The sequence below is a fragment of the Pteropus vampyrus genome, unplaced genomic scaffold (assembly GCF_000151845.1).
Source record: "Pteropus vampyrus isolate Shadow unplaced genomic scaffold, Pvam_2.0 Scaffold68, whole genome shotgun sequence".
Taxonomy (NCBI): domain Eukaryota; kingdom Metazoa; phylum Chordata; class Mammalia; order Chiroptera; family Pteropodidae; genus Pteropus; species Pteropus vampyrus.
In genome coordinates, this window is record NW_011888849.1 from 3,585,264 (window position 1) to 3,607,829 (window position 22,566).

A 22,566-nucleotide genomic window follows, 5' to 3' on the forward strand; every position below is an offset into this window, starting at 1 on the left:
TTCCTGTTAAAGGCTTTTCCTTTAATTACTTTTCTATTTTCACTTTTATCCACTAGGCAAATGTAAGCATGAAAGAAAATTAGAACTTTCCCTGTAATAGCACAGCCTGCTCTGAGTGAGGAGAATGAGTCATAGAGTCAGGGTGACAAACTACAGTCTTTTCTTAATAGAATCTGTAAGGCTTAGAGGAAAAATGGGAGGAAATGACTGAATGTCAATTCTATATTTTTACCAGGCACACTTAGGCGCAGATGTGTACAACTCTTGTGATAAATATAAGAAAAATAGATGTTAGGAGCAAATAAATTACTAAATAATGATAATTCTATTGATGGAATTAAAATTACTGATGGATTTATATCAATGCATGAGATCTGAATCCATTAATGTAGCATTTACATTTAATTACTATGAATTTAACACATCTGATACCAAAAGTAAAACGTTTAAAGCATGTTTTAAGAGATTTGATCTGAAGAATAAAAATTCAATTATAAAATCTGAATTGTTATAAATACTTCAGAATTAAAAAGAACATGAACAATTTTACTTTTAAGAAAACTGAAACAGTAGCTTACCACTTGGCCAGATATATCAATAGGAGATGAAATTTCATTTGTGTATAATTTCCGTTTGGCCCGCTTTGGTCGAGATACATTTTCTTTACTTACTTCTACATTTGAGAGCTTCGAAGAGCTCATTGTTTCAATTATCTTCTTTGCTATGAAAAAAAAATATTAATTAAGTCCTGAAATAATTTTCTAACTACAAAAGTTTAAAATCCTTAATAAATATACCAAATTAAAAACAAAAGCATTGTAATTTATAAATGGTGAAAGTACATGAATAGACAATTCAAAAAGAAAAAAGTGAAATACCTAATAAATGCATGAAATAATAACTAAGAGCAAAAACAATAAAAGCAAATAAATAATATATCATTTGACTAGAGTTCAAATAGTGAAAAGGTGTGGTAAATTAAATACCATCAGTAAAACTCGGGTGTCTTTAATGACTTGAAAGAGGTTTATGCTATGTTAAACAAAAATGTGGGATCCACATACAGTGGGCCATGAGGCATTAAAAATAAAGTGGTAGATCTAGTTCAGTACTCTCACGTAAAGATGTCCAAACGAATATTAACTAAAGGTAGTTTGTAATTTTGAGTCCTTTACTTATAGTTCACACACACACACACACACACACACACACACACACAGTCAAAGAGAGCAAACTGTTAACAGTTGGTTGCTTCTGGTCAGTGGAAAATGAATTTTTAAATTTATTTGTACATTCGTTTTATTTTTTTCAACAGACACATATTGGTTTTAATGGAAAACATACTTCCATTTGGGAAAACTTCTGGATAGAAAATCGATATACATGATAGCAACTACATATTTTTTAAAATAGAAAAAACATTTAAGGAAATATGCTAAATTGAGGATCTATGTGTCAAAGGCTGAGCTGAGCTTGGGAGAGCTGAGCTGCCAGATGTCAGAGTAGCCAACTGACACAAGCCAAAATGAAAGTAACACTCAGCCTTTAACCACTTACAGCAATAGAATAAGCAAGAAGCTAAACTTGAGAAAGCCCAACTCTCACACACCCCCTTGTCTGTACTTCCCCATGGAATGGCATGCAGTCCAGGTCATGTGGATCAGCACACAAGGGAGGGTCATCTCATTGCCAAGGGAACCCTAGACAAAAAGGCTCATGCATTCTCAGTTTTACGGACCTTGAAGTTGGAGGCCAGGAGGAAGGGCCAGGGTCGAAAAGTAGAGTTAGAGTGTAGAAAGGTATCTTCAAGGTTCCCTCCACTTCCCTGTCATGAGAAGGCAGAGGATCCTGAGGAAGTTCTCTGACAAAGGCCCCCAATAAAGAGGCTCCAAATAAAGGTGGCTAGGCTGGGAATGCAGGTATGTATAAGAGCACAGTTGGCCAGGGGCCCGAATCCTTGGCCTAACTCACTTCAGAGACTGAAATGCATTGGCTGTGTACCAAGTCTGGTGCGGGGAGGGCAGCCTTCCTCAGTGAGGCCTAACAGGTAAAGCCTTTGTAGTTGACTATGGTCAGTCTGAATAAAATCACACAAGATTCTGGCCTGGTGCAACCAAACTCCCCACTACTATGTATCAGCCACTATTCTAAGAGCTGAGGACGTGAACTGGACAGACATTTCACTTGTGGAGCTTATATTCTAGTGAAAAAGATGGCAAGAAAACAAAAAATTATAGCTTAAATAATCCAGTTTGCCCTCTGAAAAGATCACTTTGTCTGCCATGTACTGAATGGATAGGAAACAGGCAAAAGGAAGACCAGTGATATCAAATAGTTAATTAACTGGTTGTCAGAATTAATCTTGTTTTTTTTCCCCCTATATTTCCAAGTGATCAACAACAGGCATGCATTATAGTTACAATCCAAAGTAGGAATATCTTATGTTCCTAGAAATAAATTTACAAAAAGTCTACACCAGGTATATAGGTAGAGAAGCTCTAAAGGAGCTGAGTCAATCTTAAGTAAGGGAGTCAATTATCATATGGGTAACTCCCTTTCCTTGAAAACAAATTTCCTTTTACTATATAAGTGATAGTCAATACAATTGAATCTAATACAAAAGAATCTAAAATAATAAGTCCTGCTTTTCCAAATTTACACATTTAACAGTTTGCTATTTGTCCCTCCAGATTATTTCTATGCTTGTACAAACTATCCCTTTAAAATATATATATATATTTTGAAAAATATATACAAATGTGTCTGGTAGGACTGCAGTTCCCAAACTGTGCACTGAGACAGGCTGTAGCAAACTCACAGGAGCACAAGTCTACCAATCTCTATAACTACATTAAACAGCCTGCTCTGGATATTCACAGTGACAATAGTTCGTTTAGTTTCAAAGTAATATTGCATTCCTTTTGATGATGATGTATCTTTGCAACCAGGATTTTCAGAAACTGAATTTTCAGTGGTTGTCTGGCCTTAAATACTAATGGATGGAACTATTATAGATGTCTCTTTATGTGCAGAAGCACACTGAAAAAAATGACTGAGTTACTAAGGGCACTATGAACCAAGAAAGTGTGAAAACCTCTGTGGTTAAGTTTTTACAGAAAGTATTTTTATACAACCTATCTGACTCAATTCAACTGTCTCTGTTGATAGTTCCTTTCCCTCCCTATGCTCCTCACTTCTAGTCTCCAATTTATCTCATTGCTACCACTCAAGTAATCTCATGAAAACCTGCTCCTCTACCAGCCCCTTCCCCCAATCTCTTCACATTCTACATACCAGATGCATACAGGTATCTGGAATTGCCTGCACATTCCCTATACTCTTCCTATGTTAAAACTGTTCCCTAAGGTAGATGCATGTGTATACATATATATGTATGTGTATATGTATGCATGTGTATACATATATATGTATGTGTTTGTTTATATATATATATATATATATATATATATATACACACACACATGTATAGAGTGTATATCTGAGCATATATTAATACACAGGTATTAATATGGCTATTATGAAGAAAAAAGCATTAAGCAATTAAACTCAATAGACATTTATAGAAGTATGTTTTTGAGATATTATATATGAATAGGTAATGTTTATCTATGCATAGAAAAAAACATTAATAGAATATATACCATGATACTAACAGTGATATCTCTGGAAGGTATAATCCTGCCAACGTTTCAATATCCAGTTAAATCCTACCTCTTCCGTAAAATCTTCCCAAAGCCTCCTAATCAGAATAGCTTGCTTCCCTCCAATACTACCACAGCACTTTGCTTGTATCTCTATAACTGTATTAAGCAGCCGGCTCTGGATCAATTACTTATTAAATATAGGTCTTTCTCTACTAAAAAGTGAACACCTAGGCCTATCATTCTTCCATGTTTCCTCCCACAGTACCTAACAGAGGACAATGTCTACCTGAAATAATCACTGTTGTTGAGTTTCCATACCAATCAGATATTAGAAAACACCCTATATCTAACATGAAAGGTCATTTAATTAATTTTCTGCAAACCTTTTGATTGAAGAATTATTGGAGAATGTTGTAAGAAGTCTCCAAATTTCTGTAGCGTTCCTTCTTTTTTCTTGGGGGCCAAGTTTATATTAATTGCAGATGCCTGACTCCGTAAAGAATATGTCTTCTGAGATGATGAACGTGTGAACCCCTAATAAACAAACATTTTTTGTAATTATTGATGAGGAATGTTAGAAAGCAATAGTAATAGCCATGGGTGAATTAAAGAGGCCAAAGGTTATGAATTCTCAGGCAGGAAACATGGGACTAAGTATATGAAAGGGACAAAAGGGCCAGAGGATGTCAAAATGAGTGTAATAGGCACATGCTAAGTCAGAAGTGAACACATCAAGAACTGCCTGCTGCTGGCCTAATGCTAAAGTTTATATTCTAAGGTGAATTAGATGAATGAGTAATGGAAAATAAATGAGTTATAACTATTAAAAAAGTGAGTTATAACCGGACGAAACTGGATTTCTGGATAATCAATAATGAAATTTGACATCTTTATTTTCATATTCTACTTTATAAATATAAGTTATACAAAAATGGTCAATTTTAGGCAAATTAAAAGACAAACCTTTTGTTCTTTTTTGACAGAAGAATTTCTCTGCTCTGAAACAGGGGACTTAGTTCTGGGTGTAGCATTCTTCTTATTCTCACATTTCACCAAGTCCTAAAAATAATACATTTCAGCACTGGTTAACTTCTTGACAATATTTTAAGAAAGAAAATGGTTCTTAACCAGGGGCAATTCTGACCCTAGGGGACACTGGCAATGTCTAGAGACATTGTTGGCTGTCATTGCTGGGGGAGGGGCATTTTATTGGCAACTAGTGAGTAGATAGATGCCAGAATGCTGCTAAACACCTCTATACTGCACAGGACAGCCTTCCAAAAGAAAGAGGTAGCTAGTACAAAATATCAATCGTGTTGAAGTTGCAAAATCCTGATTGAAAGTATGAATTTTTTTCCATCTTTACTGAGATATTACTGAGATATAACATATATAAGTTTAAGTTGTACAATGTGGTGATTTAATAAACATATATACTGAGAAATGATTGAAGGTATGAATTTTTCACACATACCATAAATAATGAAATTATAAGAGAGCTAAATAAGAGATAGAAGGGATAACAACTTTTATTTGAACCCTATCTTTAAAAGAAGGCACCAATAAAACAAAATAAAATAAAGCACAGTAATATACCTGTGCTTTCCTCAACTCCCAAATCCTGAAAGTATCTGTCTAAGACCTCTAATTGAAATTTGGCAGCACTGAAATCAAAATAAAAAAAACAAACAAAATCTTTAATATAAGCATAGGTAAAATGTGAAAATTAAGAAACTTACTCTCTCTTCCCTATAAATAGGCATGACATCATAGGAAAAGCCTTCTGTAGTATACTAACAGAAGTGAACTGGTACAAATTCTACTTCTATCAAAGATTATAAGCATAAAAGGGAAAAAAAGGAGAAGCAGAGAAAAGACCAGAATTCAAGTTACAAAGCAGAAGTCATAAACAGCAGGCTTCTCTTTAAAAGGGAAAGACAGATGGCAATCATGGGAAGCAAACGAAGAAAGTACAACCCCATCACACTTGTAGTGTTCAATAAAGAGCTCTTTGGTGTCTTCACTGGAGTAGAATATAGCACTGTATACATGATTTTCACAGGGACCTTACAATACTCAGTTTATTACAGCAGTGAAGAGCTAGCAAAATCAGTTAAAATTTTTAACTGATTTACCATACAACCATTTGTATATCTATTCTGAAATACACATGGGGAATATATAACAACAGTAAAATGAATAAAATAATTGTATTTAACCCTGTGAGTACACAGTAAATTTTACTTTTCCCTTAAAAAAATAATCAAGGAAAAGTCAACATAGATGATAAAATACTTGGTATATTAAAATGTATTAAATGTAAATTAACTATAGAATAAGTTAACTAAGGCTCTACAAAACAATCTCTAAAGATGTTCTAAGTATAGCAGAAAATATACTAAATAATATTCATTTAGCATATTTATTACCTGACAGAGAGCCTCAGGAATATGGTTAATACTATTTCTGCTCTTCCACCAGCTTGAAAATATACTACTCTTTAAAGAAGTAAAAAAAAATGTTGGAGATAAAGTTATTGTGCTGGAGAGTTAATATTTAGGTCTAAACTTAAAACAAGTAACTATGAAAATAAATATTACCATTTATTATGTATCTACGATACATGGAGAAAAAACTAAGCATTTTAAACATATTATATCTACTCCTTTATTTCCAAAACAAAGAAACTGAGGATCAGAAAGTTTATGTGGTATGGTAGAAGGCTTGATAACCCTACAATCAGAAAGCTGCAGTAAGAAGTAAATAGTTTTTACCCTATCACTAAATAGAGGTCCGAATTTTAATATACTGGCTATTAGAAAAAGAATTTCTCTTCTAAAAGGTACCAGTTATGACCATTGAGACCTAAGATTTTAGTTAAATAACAAAGATTATACTCAACCAAGTTAGTGTTTCAATTTCTATAATTTCTTTATCAACCATTTTTCTCTTCCATGGGAGCGGACGTGGCTAAGTCTGAACAGACAGGTATACTGAAATAGCTCCCCAATAAAACTCACCATCATTTGACCTAACACAACCTCACTGAAGTAAGGGATAAGCTATATATTTTAATATCTATACATAAGCTTTTTGTTTGAAGACTACTAAACTATAGTGATATTCTTAAAGAGTAAGAATATGCCATAAATTATGATGTTGGTCTCTGCAGTGCTTATGAACACGAGGGCAGTGTAAAACACTTTACTATAAAACTATATATAATGATAATAATGTTTGCTTGTTATATTCACTCATTGGTTAAGCATTTACCTCTTCCATTTCATTACTCTTCCTCTTCCGAGCCTTGGCAATCTTAACTGTCACAGGTAAGGCACAACCAGGGTGTTTCACTGCCATTTTGTTTGGCCGTAAAGGTGTAAACTGAATCTCTAACTCAGGTTTTGGAAATCGAGTAGTTTGATTATTTTCTGTTGACACTTCACAAGAGTCAAGGACTACAGATTCATCCTACAACAGAATTAAAAAGGAAAAAAATCTAATTTGTAGAATATGAATTTATAAATTGCAAGGAATTTACTCTCAAATACATTTTAAAGACAATGAATTGGAAAAGATAAAAAGTGTGCTTGGGTCAAATTCGCCAGACAAGGACAGAGAGACTGAGTTACCATCTAACCTCTCCAGGTTTATAACATGGTATGTTAAAATCAAGAGAAACTTAGAGATCAGTATTTCCCAAACTTGTATGAGCATAATAATTATCTAGAGAATTTGTTTAGAAGATTCTTGGACCTTACCACAAACCTCCTATATCAGAACTCTCCAAGGAAAGGGTCTAGAAATTTTAATAAGTACCTAGTTTGTAAATGGATTATAAAGTTTGCTGCAAATTCTTTGCTACTCTTCCCACTGAGTTTTATTCATCTTCTTTGAATCTGGGCTGGCCTTAATGATATCCATGACCAGCAGGATGTGGTGGAAGTAACATCATGGTTCTTCTGAGGCTCAATCATAAGAAGCCTTTGAACTTCCACCCTGTGCTCTTGGAACACTAATTTATGGGACACTCACCCTCAAAATGCCCCAGCTCAGGATCTAGCCACTGTGCTGTAAGGAATCCAAGCCACAGGGAGAGGCCACATATATGTCCAGTTGAGCTCCCAGAATCAATTATCAGCTATGTGAATAAATCATTTTGGATTTTCAACCCAGTTGAGCATACTGATTTCATGAAGGCAAGAAAAATACACAAAATGGCCTAAAAACACCATTTTCCAAAACTGTGAAATATACAAAAACTGCTGGAATTCTCAATAGGAAATCAGGAGGTTTTAGGACAGCATAAATTTATAAAAGAATAAATGTTCCACATGTGACTGTGCAATTAAGAATTAATCCTTTCTATGATGATTTGTATTAGTCTCCAAGGTCAATGCTAATTATTTGAAACTCAACCAAAAACTATCAAGCAAAGGCCAAGAGAAAAGAAATGGCTTGTTAGTTCTCCAGATTAAAATGTCCTCTCTTCCTGTTATCTGCTTGGTAAAATTCTATTCACCTTTAAGACCCAGGATGACATTACTTTCTCTAATCCACATCCACTACCATTCAGGCAAAATTCACGGTATTATCTTCAGGCAGTGTTTCTTCTTAGCAATCTCTTCCTAACACTTGCCCATAAGGTAAAGTTAAATAAGGCAGTCATTTATGCATGTGTCTTACTAGATTCTTTACTTCTTGAGGATGGCGATCATGTCTTATTTATGTTTGTATTCGCAGCATTTAGCAAGGTTCCCAACACTAATCCTAATAAATGTGTTAAAAAAAATTTTTTAAGTAATTTTATCTTCAAAGCTTTAAGTGACTTAGAATTATTTATTTATTTCATGTGTAATCTGAGAAACTCTGTATTATCCAAAGTTATTCACAGAAACCTATGCCCACCACAAATTAAGGAAATTCATTATGAGTTAGTGAGATTTGCTGACAGTTATTAAATGGGTATGATTTCAAAAAAATATATTATTTAATAGATGCTAATTAAAGGGACTTCATAAGAGTACATAATCATGTGTATTTTATCTTCTATGGGATTTCTTATTTCTGACCAACCAGTTTAAATTAACAGATTTGTTGTTTGAGATCAATATCACTTTGAGAGGTTAATATTTGGAGACCTAATAATCTCCTAAAAGAATTTCACCTCTCCTCAAAAGCCTCTAGTTTTTCTTCTCACAGCTGAGAACACATGTAGATAACTGTATAGCAAGGTACCTACAATTGATTAAATTATACTTCCATGTGTTATTTGGTAATTAATGGTGATTGGTAAAGAGGGTAAAAAAGCGTACTATGTTACCAAATGCCCACCTCTACTTCATTCTTGGAAATTTCAAAACTCATTGACTGTGGTTCAGTTTTAACTCTGCCAGGATCCGTTGAACTTGTATGTCTGGGCTTGATATTCATAATTTCTTTTTCCTAAAGTAAAGAAATATTAGAGCAACAAGCCACTGTAACAGAAGTAGATTAAAACACTTCACCTAAGAATATAAAATCAAGATTTGGGTGGATTAAATAGAGGAAGTAATCAAACACATCTTCAGTGACCATGTAACTTTCCTTGCTCCTCTCTTTCATCCTTAGAGACTCAAGAAACTTTCCAGCCTTTTCTGAGTCTGATATAAGGAAAATGTAAAAGATTACATTCAACTTCCAAGGTGTTTTACATATATTGACTTATTTTACTTTCAATGTAACTCTGAGTTAGATATGTCAAGAATCATTATTCCTACTTTCCAGGTAAGGAAAGAGAGAACTAGAGGTGTCTGTGCTGAGCTGGAATTTGAACTCTGATAACGCAATTTTAAAAAACTAAAGGAGTCTTGGAGATGCATTAGAGTAGAAAAGACCACAATGACAACTAACACTTTTCTTACTGCACAGTAGTGTTATCCTACTTTCTCAGTCACAGGGTATGTTCTATTCCTAAACCCTGCTTCAGGGATCTATAAAGAAGTATCAGATTACATTTTTAAACCTGATAAATTCCAACGTGGGCCTTCTCATTACAGCTATCAAAATCAAAAGTCAAATGCATATCTTATGTCACCGACCCATTATTGCCTTATAAATAAGATTCTACTGAAATCATAATGAGGAGATAATAGCATATACTTTCACTGTGGGGAAAACTGTGCTAATTGTTTTACAAATGCTCGCAATTAATTTTCACAACTCTATTTAGAAGACATTATTATCTCTGAACCAATCATAATGATAAATTCCAAAAACTCAAAATTCGTGAAAAATATCCAAATAATTTTTCAAACTCTGATTCTTCTCTGGTCTACCAAAACTTACTTTTTTAGCCTTTAGGAATTAATCAAATAATTCTGAAATTTTTCTATTTTCAATTTTAAAAAAGGCATAGAAAAAATAAGTTTCTACTGACTATTTTAGAGGCCTCTGCTGTGATCTTTTTTTGTAATTGTTCAATTTCATTATCTTTCTGTAAGTTACTGGAGACCAGTGCTTTCAGCTGTATTTCTAAAGCTGCAACCAGTTGATCCCGTTCTTCTCGCCACTTTTGAAGATTATTATCTTTCTCTGCCAGCTGTGCTGTAAGTATTTCCTAACAAGGAAATAGAGAAAATGTAAAAATAAATCTTGAAACATTATGTATCTAAAAATTTTTTGAAATTTTTATTATAACACAAATACAACTGTGAACATGATATATAACAGATTACATAGTATAGTCTAGATAAAGTATTTACTGTACATGCAAAACAAAATACATAATGCCTTTATATATATTTTAACATCCACGTGGCCACCTCATTCCAAAAGTCAGTTTACTGGTCACTTCTCTCAATAAAAATTATAACTCAAACAAATATTAGCATTTCCCCCAATATTTGGGAAATAAGAGGATAAAATTACAGTAAAACAAATAACAAAACTAATAGCAACAATAGAGAAAGGAAAATAAAAAACGCCATTAAAAATAGGTTTAAAAATCATGAAACAGTGCTAAATTAAAAAAAATATGTGCAAGACCTAAACATGAAAAAACTATAAAAACATTGCTGAAAGAAATTAAAGAACACTCAAATAAATGGAGAGATAATCTGTTCAAGGGTCAAAAGACTCAATATTGTTAAGATGTCAATTCTTCCTAAGTAATCTATAGAGCTGTTAAACAAAACAGCTATAAGACTTTTTAGAAGAAAGGGTTTATTAGACCACTGCTAGCAAGAAAGACCTGGTCCTAGGGCATGAAGTCTGAACCACTAGCAGCATGGCCAAGTGAAAAGAAAGCATGTCCACAGTCTAGAAGTCGAGTGTTTTTATAAATCAAGTGTGTGTATGTAGTGTGGGGCAGGAGGAGGGAGGGGGAGCGGGGGCATTCTGAAAGAATTTACATTAGCTATACACAAAGCAAGTGGGAGAAGCTGAAGTGGGGCCAGCTCGGGGATAAGCATAGAGTCTATGAGGAAGAAGTGTCAGCTCCTGTGGATTAGCTATGAGCAACGGGTTGGAAAGTTCACGTGTAAATAAGAAGTAGAAACTCCTGAGGTTCGATGGCATCTGGCTATTTTCTTTTGGATAATCGTGGAAATAGCCACCTGGAAATTAATCCTAAATTTCAAAAGATATACAAAAATGTGAGCTGTCTTTTGTCAGAGCTGGCCTATAGCTATTATTAAGAGGCTAACTGTTCTATCACTTTCTCTCACTCTCTGGCAGCTGTAATTTTAATTCAGAACATTTCAGAATTTTCTTCTTGTAAGCATCAAGGAAATTTCAATCAAAATTCAGGCAGGTGTGTGTGCATGTGTGTTAAAGAAATGGAAAAGCTGATTCTAAGAGTTGGAATATAGAAATGCGAATGATCTGGGACAATCAAAATTATTTTGAAAATGAAAAACAAAGTAGGAGGAATCATACCATGTCCTTTCAATTCTACCATAATAATCAAGACTGTGTGATATTGGTGTAAGAATAGAGATCAGTGGAACAAAGGAAGGTCCACAAATATATGGTCAATTGACATTCTACAATAATACCACAGAAATTTGATGGAGGAAAGGACAGTCTTTTCAACAAAGGGTGCTGGAACAATTGAATAGCCAAGTGAAAAGAAAATAAACCCCAACTCTAATCTCATACCATATTATAAAAATTAATCCTTGGACAAGTGATTTATGACAAAAGTTGCAAAGCAGTGGGAAAGAAAACAGTTATTTCAAAAAACACTACCAGGAAAATTGGTGATCTACATTAAAAAAACAAACAACAACAACGACAAAAAACCAGCCTTGACCCCTGTCAGGGAGGTAAAATTATCTTCTTCCATTCAAGTTCTTCTGACTGGACTAATAAACAATACATGACAGATAAGCAGGAGAAAAACAAATCAAAGTTTACTAACATGTATGCCTCCTGCAAACATGGGAAAGACCCAGGAATACTAACTTGCAAGATGGCAGAAGTCATCGCCTTAAATATCTCGTCCCAGCTAAAGATAAATAATGTGGGGGGAGGAGACTCAGTTAAGGAAGTCACCAGAAAAAGCAGTGTGAATACCGGTGAGATTGTTATGCAGAGTTAAATCCTGCCTTTTCCATCCATAAAGATAGCAGGCCTGGTAGAGTGAGAGGAACATCCTTATAAATGGAAATTGCCCTTATAAATGTAAATGTCCTTTTATGAAGGGTAATTTCGACTTGGTTTTCACAGCTTCTCCCAGGTCTTATGTTTTTTAAAAATAATCAATATCCTAAAGCAGCATATTTTGGGGTGGCAAACTCTGCTTCCATTCACTCTTATCTCACATCAACACAAAAATCATTTCTATGGTCTAAGTATGAGAACATCTTCACATCCTTGGGGTTCATTAATGAGAAGATTGGGAAAATAAACTAAAATAAGTTCAAGAATTATATATTCTTCATAAAAAGGCAATAAGAGAGTAAAAAAGTAAACTAGAAAAGAGGGAACTTGCTATACATTACAGACAAAGGGTTCCTGTCCAGGAAGTATAAGCAACTCCTACATCGACAAGAAAAAGCTGGACATTTCAAGAGAAAACAGTATGCAAAGGGACATGTGAAAGCAGAACAAATAAACAAATGAAACCATCTTCAACCTAACTAATTAGGGAAAAGCACATCAAAGCCATAAAAAATGACTGATAACACCATGTGTTGGTGAGACTATACAGCAACTACAATATCAGTTGGAGTATAAATAAGTACAACTACTTTGAAAGTCAATGTGGCATTCTACTAGAGTTCCACATATGTAAACCCTATACCTAGCAATTCTATTCTTAGCTAAATATGCAACAAATACATGCACATGTGTACTAAGAGAAATGCGCAAATGTTTGTATAATTTATTCAGCAGCCCCAAACAAGAAATAACCATTAAACAACATTAAAATGAATAGACTGTGGTAGAGTCATACGCTGAAAACATTTGGAAATGAAAATGAACTAACTCCGACTACATAAAATAACATTAATGATTTCACAAACAACACTGAATGAAAAAAGCTAGGAACAGACAAATTGTTTCCATTTATGTAAAATTCAAAAATGGCCCAAAGCAAAGAATTAAACTAAAACATTAAAAGAATTGTTACTACCATTGGGAAAGAAGTAGAAGAGATGGCCTCTGCGGTGCTGGCAATGTTCTTTATCTTGAACGGGGTCACAGTTAAGTGGGTACTGGCTTTATAATAATTCACTGAACTATGTTTGTTTTGTTTACTTACTGTTATATGTTACAATTTAAAAAACTTAAAAAGTCAACAATTTATTTCTTAAATATGGCAGACACATTTATCCTAGGTATGATTATAAAGAAATATATGGGAAAAGGAAGCAGCTAGCTTCCTCTAGTATTAAAACTTCAAAGTAGCTTTACTTGCTGACACATGGACTACTGACTGGGAAAAGGAAGTGGCCGTATACCTGGTTTGGAATTGGAGTGTCTATGACAGCCAACAGTTTTAGTTTCATTTCTTGAATCTTACTATTGCTCAGAACAGTGTGTTGGGCTGTGGCACAGGAACAGAGAACCAGCAAGAACCTTTCTTGTTACTACAGATGCATCAGAATCCTGCTTAAACCAGCACTTCCTGAAGGCACACCTCCAATCACATGAAGCTGGCACATAAAACGAACATCCTGACATCTCAGAGCTTTAGTAATGACAAGTATTAGTCTAAGTATTTGTCATATGATTTGGCATACGACAAAAAGAGTCATGACTCTAAGGAAAGATGACAAATAAATATGTAGTATCTTGGATTAGATCCTAAACCCACAAAAAATATTAGTGGGAAATCAGGTGGAATTTTAGTAAGATCTATAATTTAGCTAACTGTACTATAATAATTTTAATTTGTTGGTTTTGATCACTACACTGTTGTTACATAAGATGCTAACATCACAAGTTGGGTGACGGGTATGCAGGAATTCTCTACTAGTTACATAACTTTCCGGTAAATAAAATGATTTTGAAATAAAAAGGTGAAAATGTTTTAAAAAATCAGTGGGGAAAATCATCTTTAATCTTTTCAAAATTAATATTCCTGTTTTCACTATAAGGTTTATCTGTTATCAGTAAAATTTTCTCATTAACAAAGGAAATACCAACGGATGACAATGCAATTACTGCCAAATTACTATCACTGTAAATAGAGAGCCAGTTTTTCATTTAAAGATATTAATGTGTTGCTCAATAGTTTTTCTAGGATCAATGAACCTCTTTTTTCTGATGGTCAACATTGGGTGTCAAACAGATTAAGCTGTCAGTTTAAACAAGGAGGAAATAAAACAAACTAAGATAGAATTGCTATAGGACATAAAGCTAGTCAATGTAAAACTGAAGGCTATTTCTACCTATAGTCTGCTAGAAACTAGCTGACTGTAAAAAAAAGTCCTGACAAAACTGGCATATGAGATAATAATACATACCATGTTAGTAGAATCTATACTTCAAAATACAAAAAAAAAAAGTTTTACAATATAATCCACAAATAATCCTGTGGCAAGCAAAAGGAAGAGATTTTTAAGTTCTGTATCTAGACAGAAATTAGGTGTTTCCTCAACTTGCTTACTAGGCTGAAAAGTTAAAATAAGAACATTAGTGAACTATAAGATAAATTGGGACAGAAGAGTCATCTTGTGTCAACAAAAGAACATTTAAAACCTAGAGAAAATTTTTATTTATTATAAAAGTTAGAGCTGAATTTTTAAGGACATGAACAGAAACAAGATCTCAATGGATTGAGAAAATGCTCAGGAGAATGGCAGTTTTGCAGTCCCTTTTACACATTAGAATCAAAGGAGAAAATGTTAGTAGATGAAAGGTACATGAAATCCATTGTGGAAGATTAAGGAGGCAGGAGATAGGAAAGTGGGGAAGTCTCTAGGATTGGATAAAAAGCAAAATGGAGAAACACATACTTCTTTTACATTGGTGGGTACAGGATAGTTAATAACATTTACAGCACACAGAGATGGTATTCAGAGAACAAAGTAACAATGAGGGGTTCTGTGGTCTCATGCACTGAGGGCCTTGTGCTCTGGTGCCTGTGGCTGTGCCTTAGAAGTCTAGAAAAGAAAATTACTCTGACATTTTAAAGGTATGTTACCTGAGCTGCATAAGAACAATGGACAGAGCTCACTTAAGGTGAAGAATGACCTTTGCTAAGGAACCTATACACCTGGGAAGTGACTATCCATCTGCCATGGCCTGCCCAGTTAGGAATCAGTAATAAGATTATCCTGTGGTTAACTTCTGGTCACTGAGCTTCTCAAGCCTACTATGTGCCCTCCGCTGAGCTTGGCAAGTTTATTACACAGGCCCTTTTTCATTCACAACACACAAAAAAAGCTGCCTTTAAAAAATAAAAACAGTCAACCATGCAGAGATTGATAAGAATCCTAGGGATAATTTAACATACCCAAGAAAGCAGGTGAAATACATCAAAGAGAAAGTATAATTGCTACCAACCACTTCATTTTGTTGCTTTAAACAACGGTCTCTGTCTTCAACATATTTTTTCATCTCTTTGTTTCGTAGATTCTCAGCTTCTTTTGCTTGAGTGATAAGAATCATTTTTTCATCTAACCATTTCTTTCTGTCAGAGTTATATTTCTGTTCAGATTCCTGTATATATAAACAGTACAGATAACTATCACATGCTTAAAAAGTAGATAATAAAATGATTTTTATACCATTTTCATACACCCCATTATTTTTCACTTTTTTAAAAGCTTAAATGCTTTTCTTTCAGCAATGACAAGATCAGAGTTTATTTCAGATTATAAAATGAATGTTGCTGGTTTGCTTTCCTATACAGTGGTCAACCTTTTTGGCACCAGGGACCAGTGCTCCTGTGAGAATCTAATGCCTGATGATCTGAGGTGGAGCTGAGGCAGTGATGCTAGTGCTGGGGAGCGGCTGCAAATACAGATGAAGCTTTGTTCACCTGCTGCTCACCTCTTGCTGGGCGGCCCAGCTCCTAACAGGTCATGGACTGGTACTGGTCTGCGGCCTGGAGTTTAGGGACCCCTGCTATACAATATTTCCCTTATGAACTTTACTTTGTTATGAAGTCCATTATTTAAGAACTTTCTTTCATCAGTGAGTGTAAGAAGAAATAAACAATTTAAATTTCTGAAAGAGTTAGAGACCCAAAATGAGAGATGCAGAAAGGAAAAAAAAAGCAACCCTTGGTTTGTGATGGTCATTTCTAACTGTATGGTTCCAAAAATAAAATATTCCTGGGTATACAGGATGCCAAGTAAAACATAACTTGGGTTTCAGGACATTTATTAGTTTAAAGAACATTGAGAACAGCTGTACAGAGAATGCAGTTCATTAGTAATTTTCAAAGTGGCTTCCACGTATCCTTTGGGTTCAAAGGCATCTATCTAATTTATACATTCAAAATCCAAGTGAAACCTCATTTGAAACAAAAACAATAATACCACTGAAATATATATAGATATATATCACTGCTTTAAAAGCTTCTAAAACCACTGTACTAGATTAGCTATGACAGTCCATTCCTGGATTACAAAGGCTATAATCTAAGATAAGTGATTATATCATTTGAGAACAATGCAAAGCATACCAATACTCCTTAATATGAACATTCTCAATACAGTTAATGTATTTTTTCGTAATTAATGGAGTATTTACTTTGTTCTAGTTTCTTTTGGATTTTCACAGTGGAAAGGGTAATTCTAGAATATACAATTAAGTTACAAAAGAAAGTAATTTTTTGTATTTGTTCAGTATCTGATTATGGATAGCCTGAAATTAAGAAAATAATTTAGATGCAGCAAACATTTCAAAATCATTATTATATTTTATTCAATCTCAAATCTAGTTTTGAATGCAACTTCTGATGCACAAAATTTTAAGTAGTATTTGGTAACTCTCATTAAAAAAATTTTTCCTACATGGTGTATTTTATACATAGTATGTTAGAGTTGAACATGGAAAAAATATAAATGCAAAACAGAATATCTTCTATATAGTATGGTTTCAAATATATTCTGGTGTCCAGATATACGCAACTCTATTCTTTTCCAAGTTAATAATTATATATTGTGACAATAATTAAATAGTCATTTCCTAATAGTCATCTTCTCCATAACCATATTTGATGAGTAAGAAGCTTAAGGAGTAGAAAAATAGGTACAAAGACATAAGGTATAGTATGAAAGTATTAAGTATTAAATACATAAAATATAAAATTGAAGATCCAACCACTGTATATTCCTTGGCAATTAGTACTTTGAATCTTGGGAAATTCCTCCCTATGTCATTTCAATGTATATTAAAAAATTATTATCAATATAGTAACACTTCCTACGAATTATTTTACCCATATCTAAATTAATTATAAAATATTTACTGAATTCTCCTCTCATGAGAAATATAATATATAGACAGATACATACATATATAAATAAAATCATACCTGTAACTCATCTTGAAGCTTACTGAGCTTTTTACTAAGTATATCTGTATTATCCTCAAGTTCTTTACTTGACCTTTCATTATTTTTGGTTTCCAGATCTTTGCATTTTTCCTTCAATTTTTCCAATTCTGATTTGAAAACATAAAATTATTTTTAAAAGCACATGTAAAAAAAGTTATAACATTTAGAGATATATGAGGCATGGGCTCTGTACAAGAATCAGCAGAATCCAGGAAAAGAACACAGACCAAGACAGAACTAAGACTATACAAGGGCTGCATTTTTAAGAGTTCTTACCAGATTCTTAGAGAAGAGGATCTACAAGGACCTCTAGGAAACCCACTGAATAGTAATCAAAGTATACAGTATAAACGAATGTCAACATTAATTATAGAGGAAACAATGTAGTTCTCAAAAATAAAAAACTGTGATGATATTCTGAAGGACAAAATTAGAGTATTGATATTGAGATAAATATACAAGATGATACTAAGAACTAGTTAGAGGTTTAAAACTGTTGAAAGTTTATTCTTAATGTCTAGAGAATACTGTAAGTTATCATCCAGTTATTATGAACATGTCCTTCTTCTTTCTTTACTATATACAATTTTACTTAGATAAAACATTTTTTATCACATTGGAAAATGGCAAGTGACAAGATATTCCAAAAACACAAATACTTTTTCATTATGAATTATTATAAATGCTACTTTAAATGATATCCAGGAAAATAAGAAAATGGACGTGTATGCCTTGGATATTTAAGTAATCTTGTTTTACCTGTGGCCAGACTTTCAGCTTCCTCTAATTTAGCTTCAAGCACTTTATCTTGTTCTACCTGAGTTTGTTCTTGTTCTTCCAGTGTCATTCGCATGTCTTCAATTATTTTTTCTTTAACATTTAGATCTAAAAATTGGGGGGAACATTTTAGAAATTACATCTAAATATAGATATCCAATTTTTGAGTTCTTCTAAAATTAAAATACACTTTTATTAACTATAATAGAATATGAGCTCTATATAGACAGAAACTTTATCTTACTCACTGCTACATTCTCAATGCCTAGAACAGCACTGGCATACATGAAGCACCAAATAAATATCTGATGTACTGGTGGATGCTTGGAGGATTACAAGAATGGATGGATAGATGCAAAAGAAATCTTTTTAGATAAAATTAACAAATTTTCAAAGTATAAAACTATTTATACTAATAAGCACATATCTTGGGATTTAGAAAAAGACATTATTTGGCAAAACACTTATTTTTAGTGTTAATATTCTCAAACTAAAACTTTTATCTCCTAAAAACAAAAAAGGCTCAATCCCAATTTGACTTGTTTTTAAATCTCAATAATTGTTTTATAGAAAAAATTTCAAAGTGAAATACTTATTTCTAGTGTTTTTAAAACCAGTTCTTCAGAAAAGACTGTGTGACCAGCCTTACTGTTTCCAGCCCTTGAAAAATGACAATAATGCTTTACAAACAATTTTACTCATATAAGTAATTTTCAGTATATCTCTCTATTGATGTATTAATTCTAAGAGGAGTCTTAAAATGAAAGGAGTCTTGGTATTATCATATCAACTCCTTTCAAAAAGCATGATTTTCAAATATATTCATATTATACAATTAAGTAATTTTATAAGCTTATTTTAAGAATCCCTTTCCTCTTCCACTCTATATTTTGCACTAAATTTGAGGACCAGAATGAAAGAGTTTAAATATCTAGTTATCAATTAGTAAAGTCCCAAGACACCAATAACCTGCCAATGGCTATCCGCTTATTATCTGAAAGGCAGGAGCAGTAAAAGAAAAAAGAGAATTACATTATCAGTTGATGCCTCCAATAATTAACATTTTATTTCAGGAAAGAATCCAGAAATATGCAACAAACAAAAACAAAAAATAAAGCAACATAAAGACAGCTATGAGACAGATATCTCATCATAGTGATAGCTATGAGTTATAGCTAAATAAGTGACTGTCGAATGAAAGAGCAGTCAAGTGCTTAACATTCAGGAGAGAGGATCACTGAGAGCTATAATGTCCTAGGAAGGATTCAAGGAGGAAAGGCTTAAGCATAACATTTGAGAACAAGTACAAAGAAGAAGGGACATTACACGAGCTAGCGATAAAAATGACACATAAATGTCATGCAAAACCCTAGATTAGAAATACTCAGTTATAGTTCAACTTTATTTCAGAATACCAGATGTCTACAAAACAAGTACAAAAGCTTAAAATCATGTGATACCATTTCACTTATCATACTGGCAATAAGCTTAAAGTTTGGTAACATGTAATACTGGCAAAATGTGGGGAAACAGGCACTTTACATACTATTATGTGAATATAAACTAGTATAGCCATTTTGACGGGCAGAATAGCAATAGTCTTCAAAATTTCAAATACACATCATTTGGGCCAACAATTACATTGCTAGAAATTCCCTCTATAAATATATTTACATATGTACACAAAGACGAAAACGTCCATGGTGATGTCTATAACAAAAATGTCTGAAAAAATCTTTTCATCAAAAGAGGTCATATTACCAAAGACTAGACTGTAAAATGTCCTGACTGTTAATTTTCTTAGATATGATGATATTGTGCTTATGTAAGACAATGTCTTTACCTTACAAATTTCATGATAAAGTATTTATGCATAAAGTACCACTGATGCATGCAAATACCTTTTAAGTTGCTCAGTTTAATATATACATATATGAGAGATAAAAGAGATGCAAATATGGCAAAATATTAAAAAATAGTGTATATAATAAAGGGTATTCAAGTATTGACCTTCTGACTCTCTTTAAATTAAAATTTGGAAAAACTTAAGACGGTTGGAATCATTATCTCAACTTTACAAGCAATTGAAAGTGTACCTTAAATTAGCATATAATATTCCCTTTACTGAACTCTGAAATATGTTTCATTTATGATCAACATCATGTCTTTGGTCACAGGAAGGATTCTATTCCTTGCAATAGTGTTCTCTTGTGTACATATTAAAATCAGTTTTATTTCCTCTAGCCTAACCAATTTTGTCAGATTACTTAAGGCTTTTTTACAATAAATTATTTTCCATTTTAAAAAAAGAGGCCATATTAAATAAATTGATATTTCAGTATTAATAAAATAGAATACTACGTAGCCTTTAAAAAGAAAGAGGTTTAAAAGGAGGAAGGGGGAGATAAGGTGGATCTGCATATGGCTATATGGAAAAGTTTCTCAACATTTCCCCAATCTATAAAAACTCATTGTTTTAGTTAGCAATTTCTGCTGAGGTGTTTTTCTTGAGATCATACATTTCCAAAGGAAATGTAGTCTTTTATTTAGCTTATCATGGGAACAGAGGCAAAATGGAGCAGGGTAAGATTAAGAACAAAACAAATTAGTGTGGCCATAACAAAAAGTTATGCAATACTAGGTGATGAAAAGGTAGACTGGAATGTAAAGCTAGAGAGAGAGTGAATGTTATTGTGTGGGCAATATGAAATGGTTGAAAACTTTTAATAGGAAAATAACACAGAGTTTTAGAAAAAAATTAATCCATCTGTGTGGCTATCAAGAGAGTGAGTTTGATATAAGGCCTGGCAAAGGGATAGGACAAATATGAAGAGTCACTAGGAAAAAGTAGTAACGGAATTTAGGTACTGAATCTGAGGGCGAGGGGAAATGATATTTAGAGTCTAAACCCAGGGATGGCAAACATTTTCTGTGAAGTGTCAGATAGTAGCTATTTTAAGGTCTGTCACAACTATTTACCTGCCACTGTAATGTGAAAGCCACAGATAATACAGAAGAGAATACGTTGTTATGTTCCAATAAAACTTTATTTACAAAATTAGGCAGTAAGCTGGATTTAGTGAGGCAGCCATTTGCTAATCCCTGGTCCAAACATTAGAAACAGTAGTGATCCATAGTAGAAACATAGATAATAAAGTTAAGATAGTTTGGGCAGAAAGAGACATTCAGGTTCAGAATTCAGTAAGACTCCAAAACCACTCAGCATAAGAAAAGGAAACTATAGAACAATATCTCCCATGAATATAGATGCAAACCTCAACAGAATATTAGCAAACTGAATCTAGCAACATATAAAAAGCATTATACACTAGACCAAGTGGAATTCATCTCAGGAATGCAAGTTTGGTTCAACATATGAAAATCAATCAGTACAATACACTGTATTAATAAAGAATAAAATCACATGATAATTTCAATATATGCAAAAAAAAGCATTTGCCAAAATCCAACACTCTCTCATGATAAAAATACTCAACAAATGAGGAACAGAAGGGAACTAAACATGATAAAAGGCATCTACAAAACACCACACCTAACATTATGTATAATGGTGAAAGAATGAAAAGTTCCTCCTAATACCAGAAACAAAACAAGGATGTCCACTGTCGCCATTTCTATTCAACACTATTCTGGAGGTTTTACCAGGGCAATTAGGCAAGAATGAAAAATAAAAGGTAAAAAGAATGGAAAGAGAAAAGTAAAACTAACTCTATTTGCAGAAGACATGATCTTGTATATAGAAAATCCTAAGGAATCCACAAAAAAAAAAGGAAAGAAAACATTATTAGAGCTCATAAATTAGCAAGGTTGCAAGATACATGACCAATATAATCAAAACAATTATGTTTCCATATATTAGCAATGAACAATCCAAAAATGGTATTAAGAAAATAATTCCATTTTCAAAAGCATTACAAAGAATAATATATTTAGAAACAAATTAGCAAAAGATGTGCAAAACTTATATACTGAAAACTAAAAAAAATCATCGAAAAAATTATAGAAGGTCTAGCTAAATGAAACGATACCCCACATTCATGATTAATATTGTTAGGTTGGCAATTTCCCCTAATAGGTCCTCAGATTTAACACAATCCCCATTAA

The 22,566-nt window shown here is 33.2% G+C and overlaps 1 protein-coding gene across 3 annotated transcripts in view; it reads right to left on the reverse strand.

Annotated features, from left to right (window-relative positions):
- Positions 1-22,566, reverse strand: part of KIF20B (kinesin family member 20B) — a 70,004-nt gene that overhangs the window by 804 nt on the left and 46,634 nt on the right. For 2 of the 3 annotated variants that reach the window (XM_011361593.2, XM_011361592.2), the window contains exons 23-31: positions 18,424-18,549; positions 17,644-17,771; positions 15,663-15,818; positions 10,084-10,263; positions 9,000-9,110; positions 6,939-7,136; positions 4,629-4,724; positions 4,049-4,199; positions 579-721 (exon numbers count right to left, since the gene is read on the reverse strand). In XM_011361593.2, the coding sequence (XP_011359895.1) occupies positions 579-721; positions 4,049-4,199; positions 4,629-4,724; positions 6,939-7,136; positions 9,000-9,110; positions 10,084-10,263; positions 15,663-15,818; positions 17,644-17,771; positions 18,424-18,549 (1,289 nt within the window). Of the gene's footprint in view, positions 1-578; positions 722-1,738; positions 1,826-4,048; positions 4,200-4,628; positions 4,725-6,938; positions 7,137-8,999; positions 9,111-10,083; positions 10,264-15,662; positions 15,819-17,643; positions 17,772-18,423; positions 18,550-22,566 lie in introns of those variants that run through there. The other variant, XR_002780746.1, reaches the window with a different exon arrangement.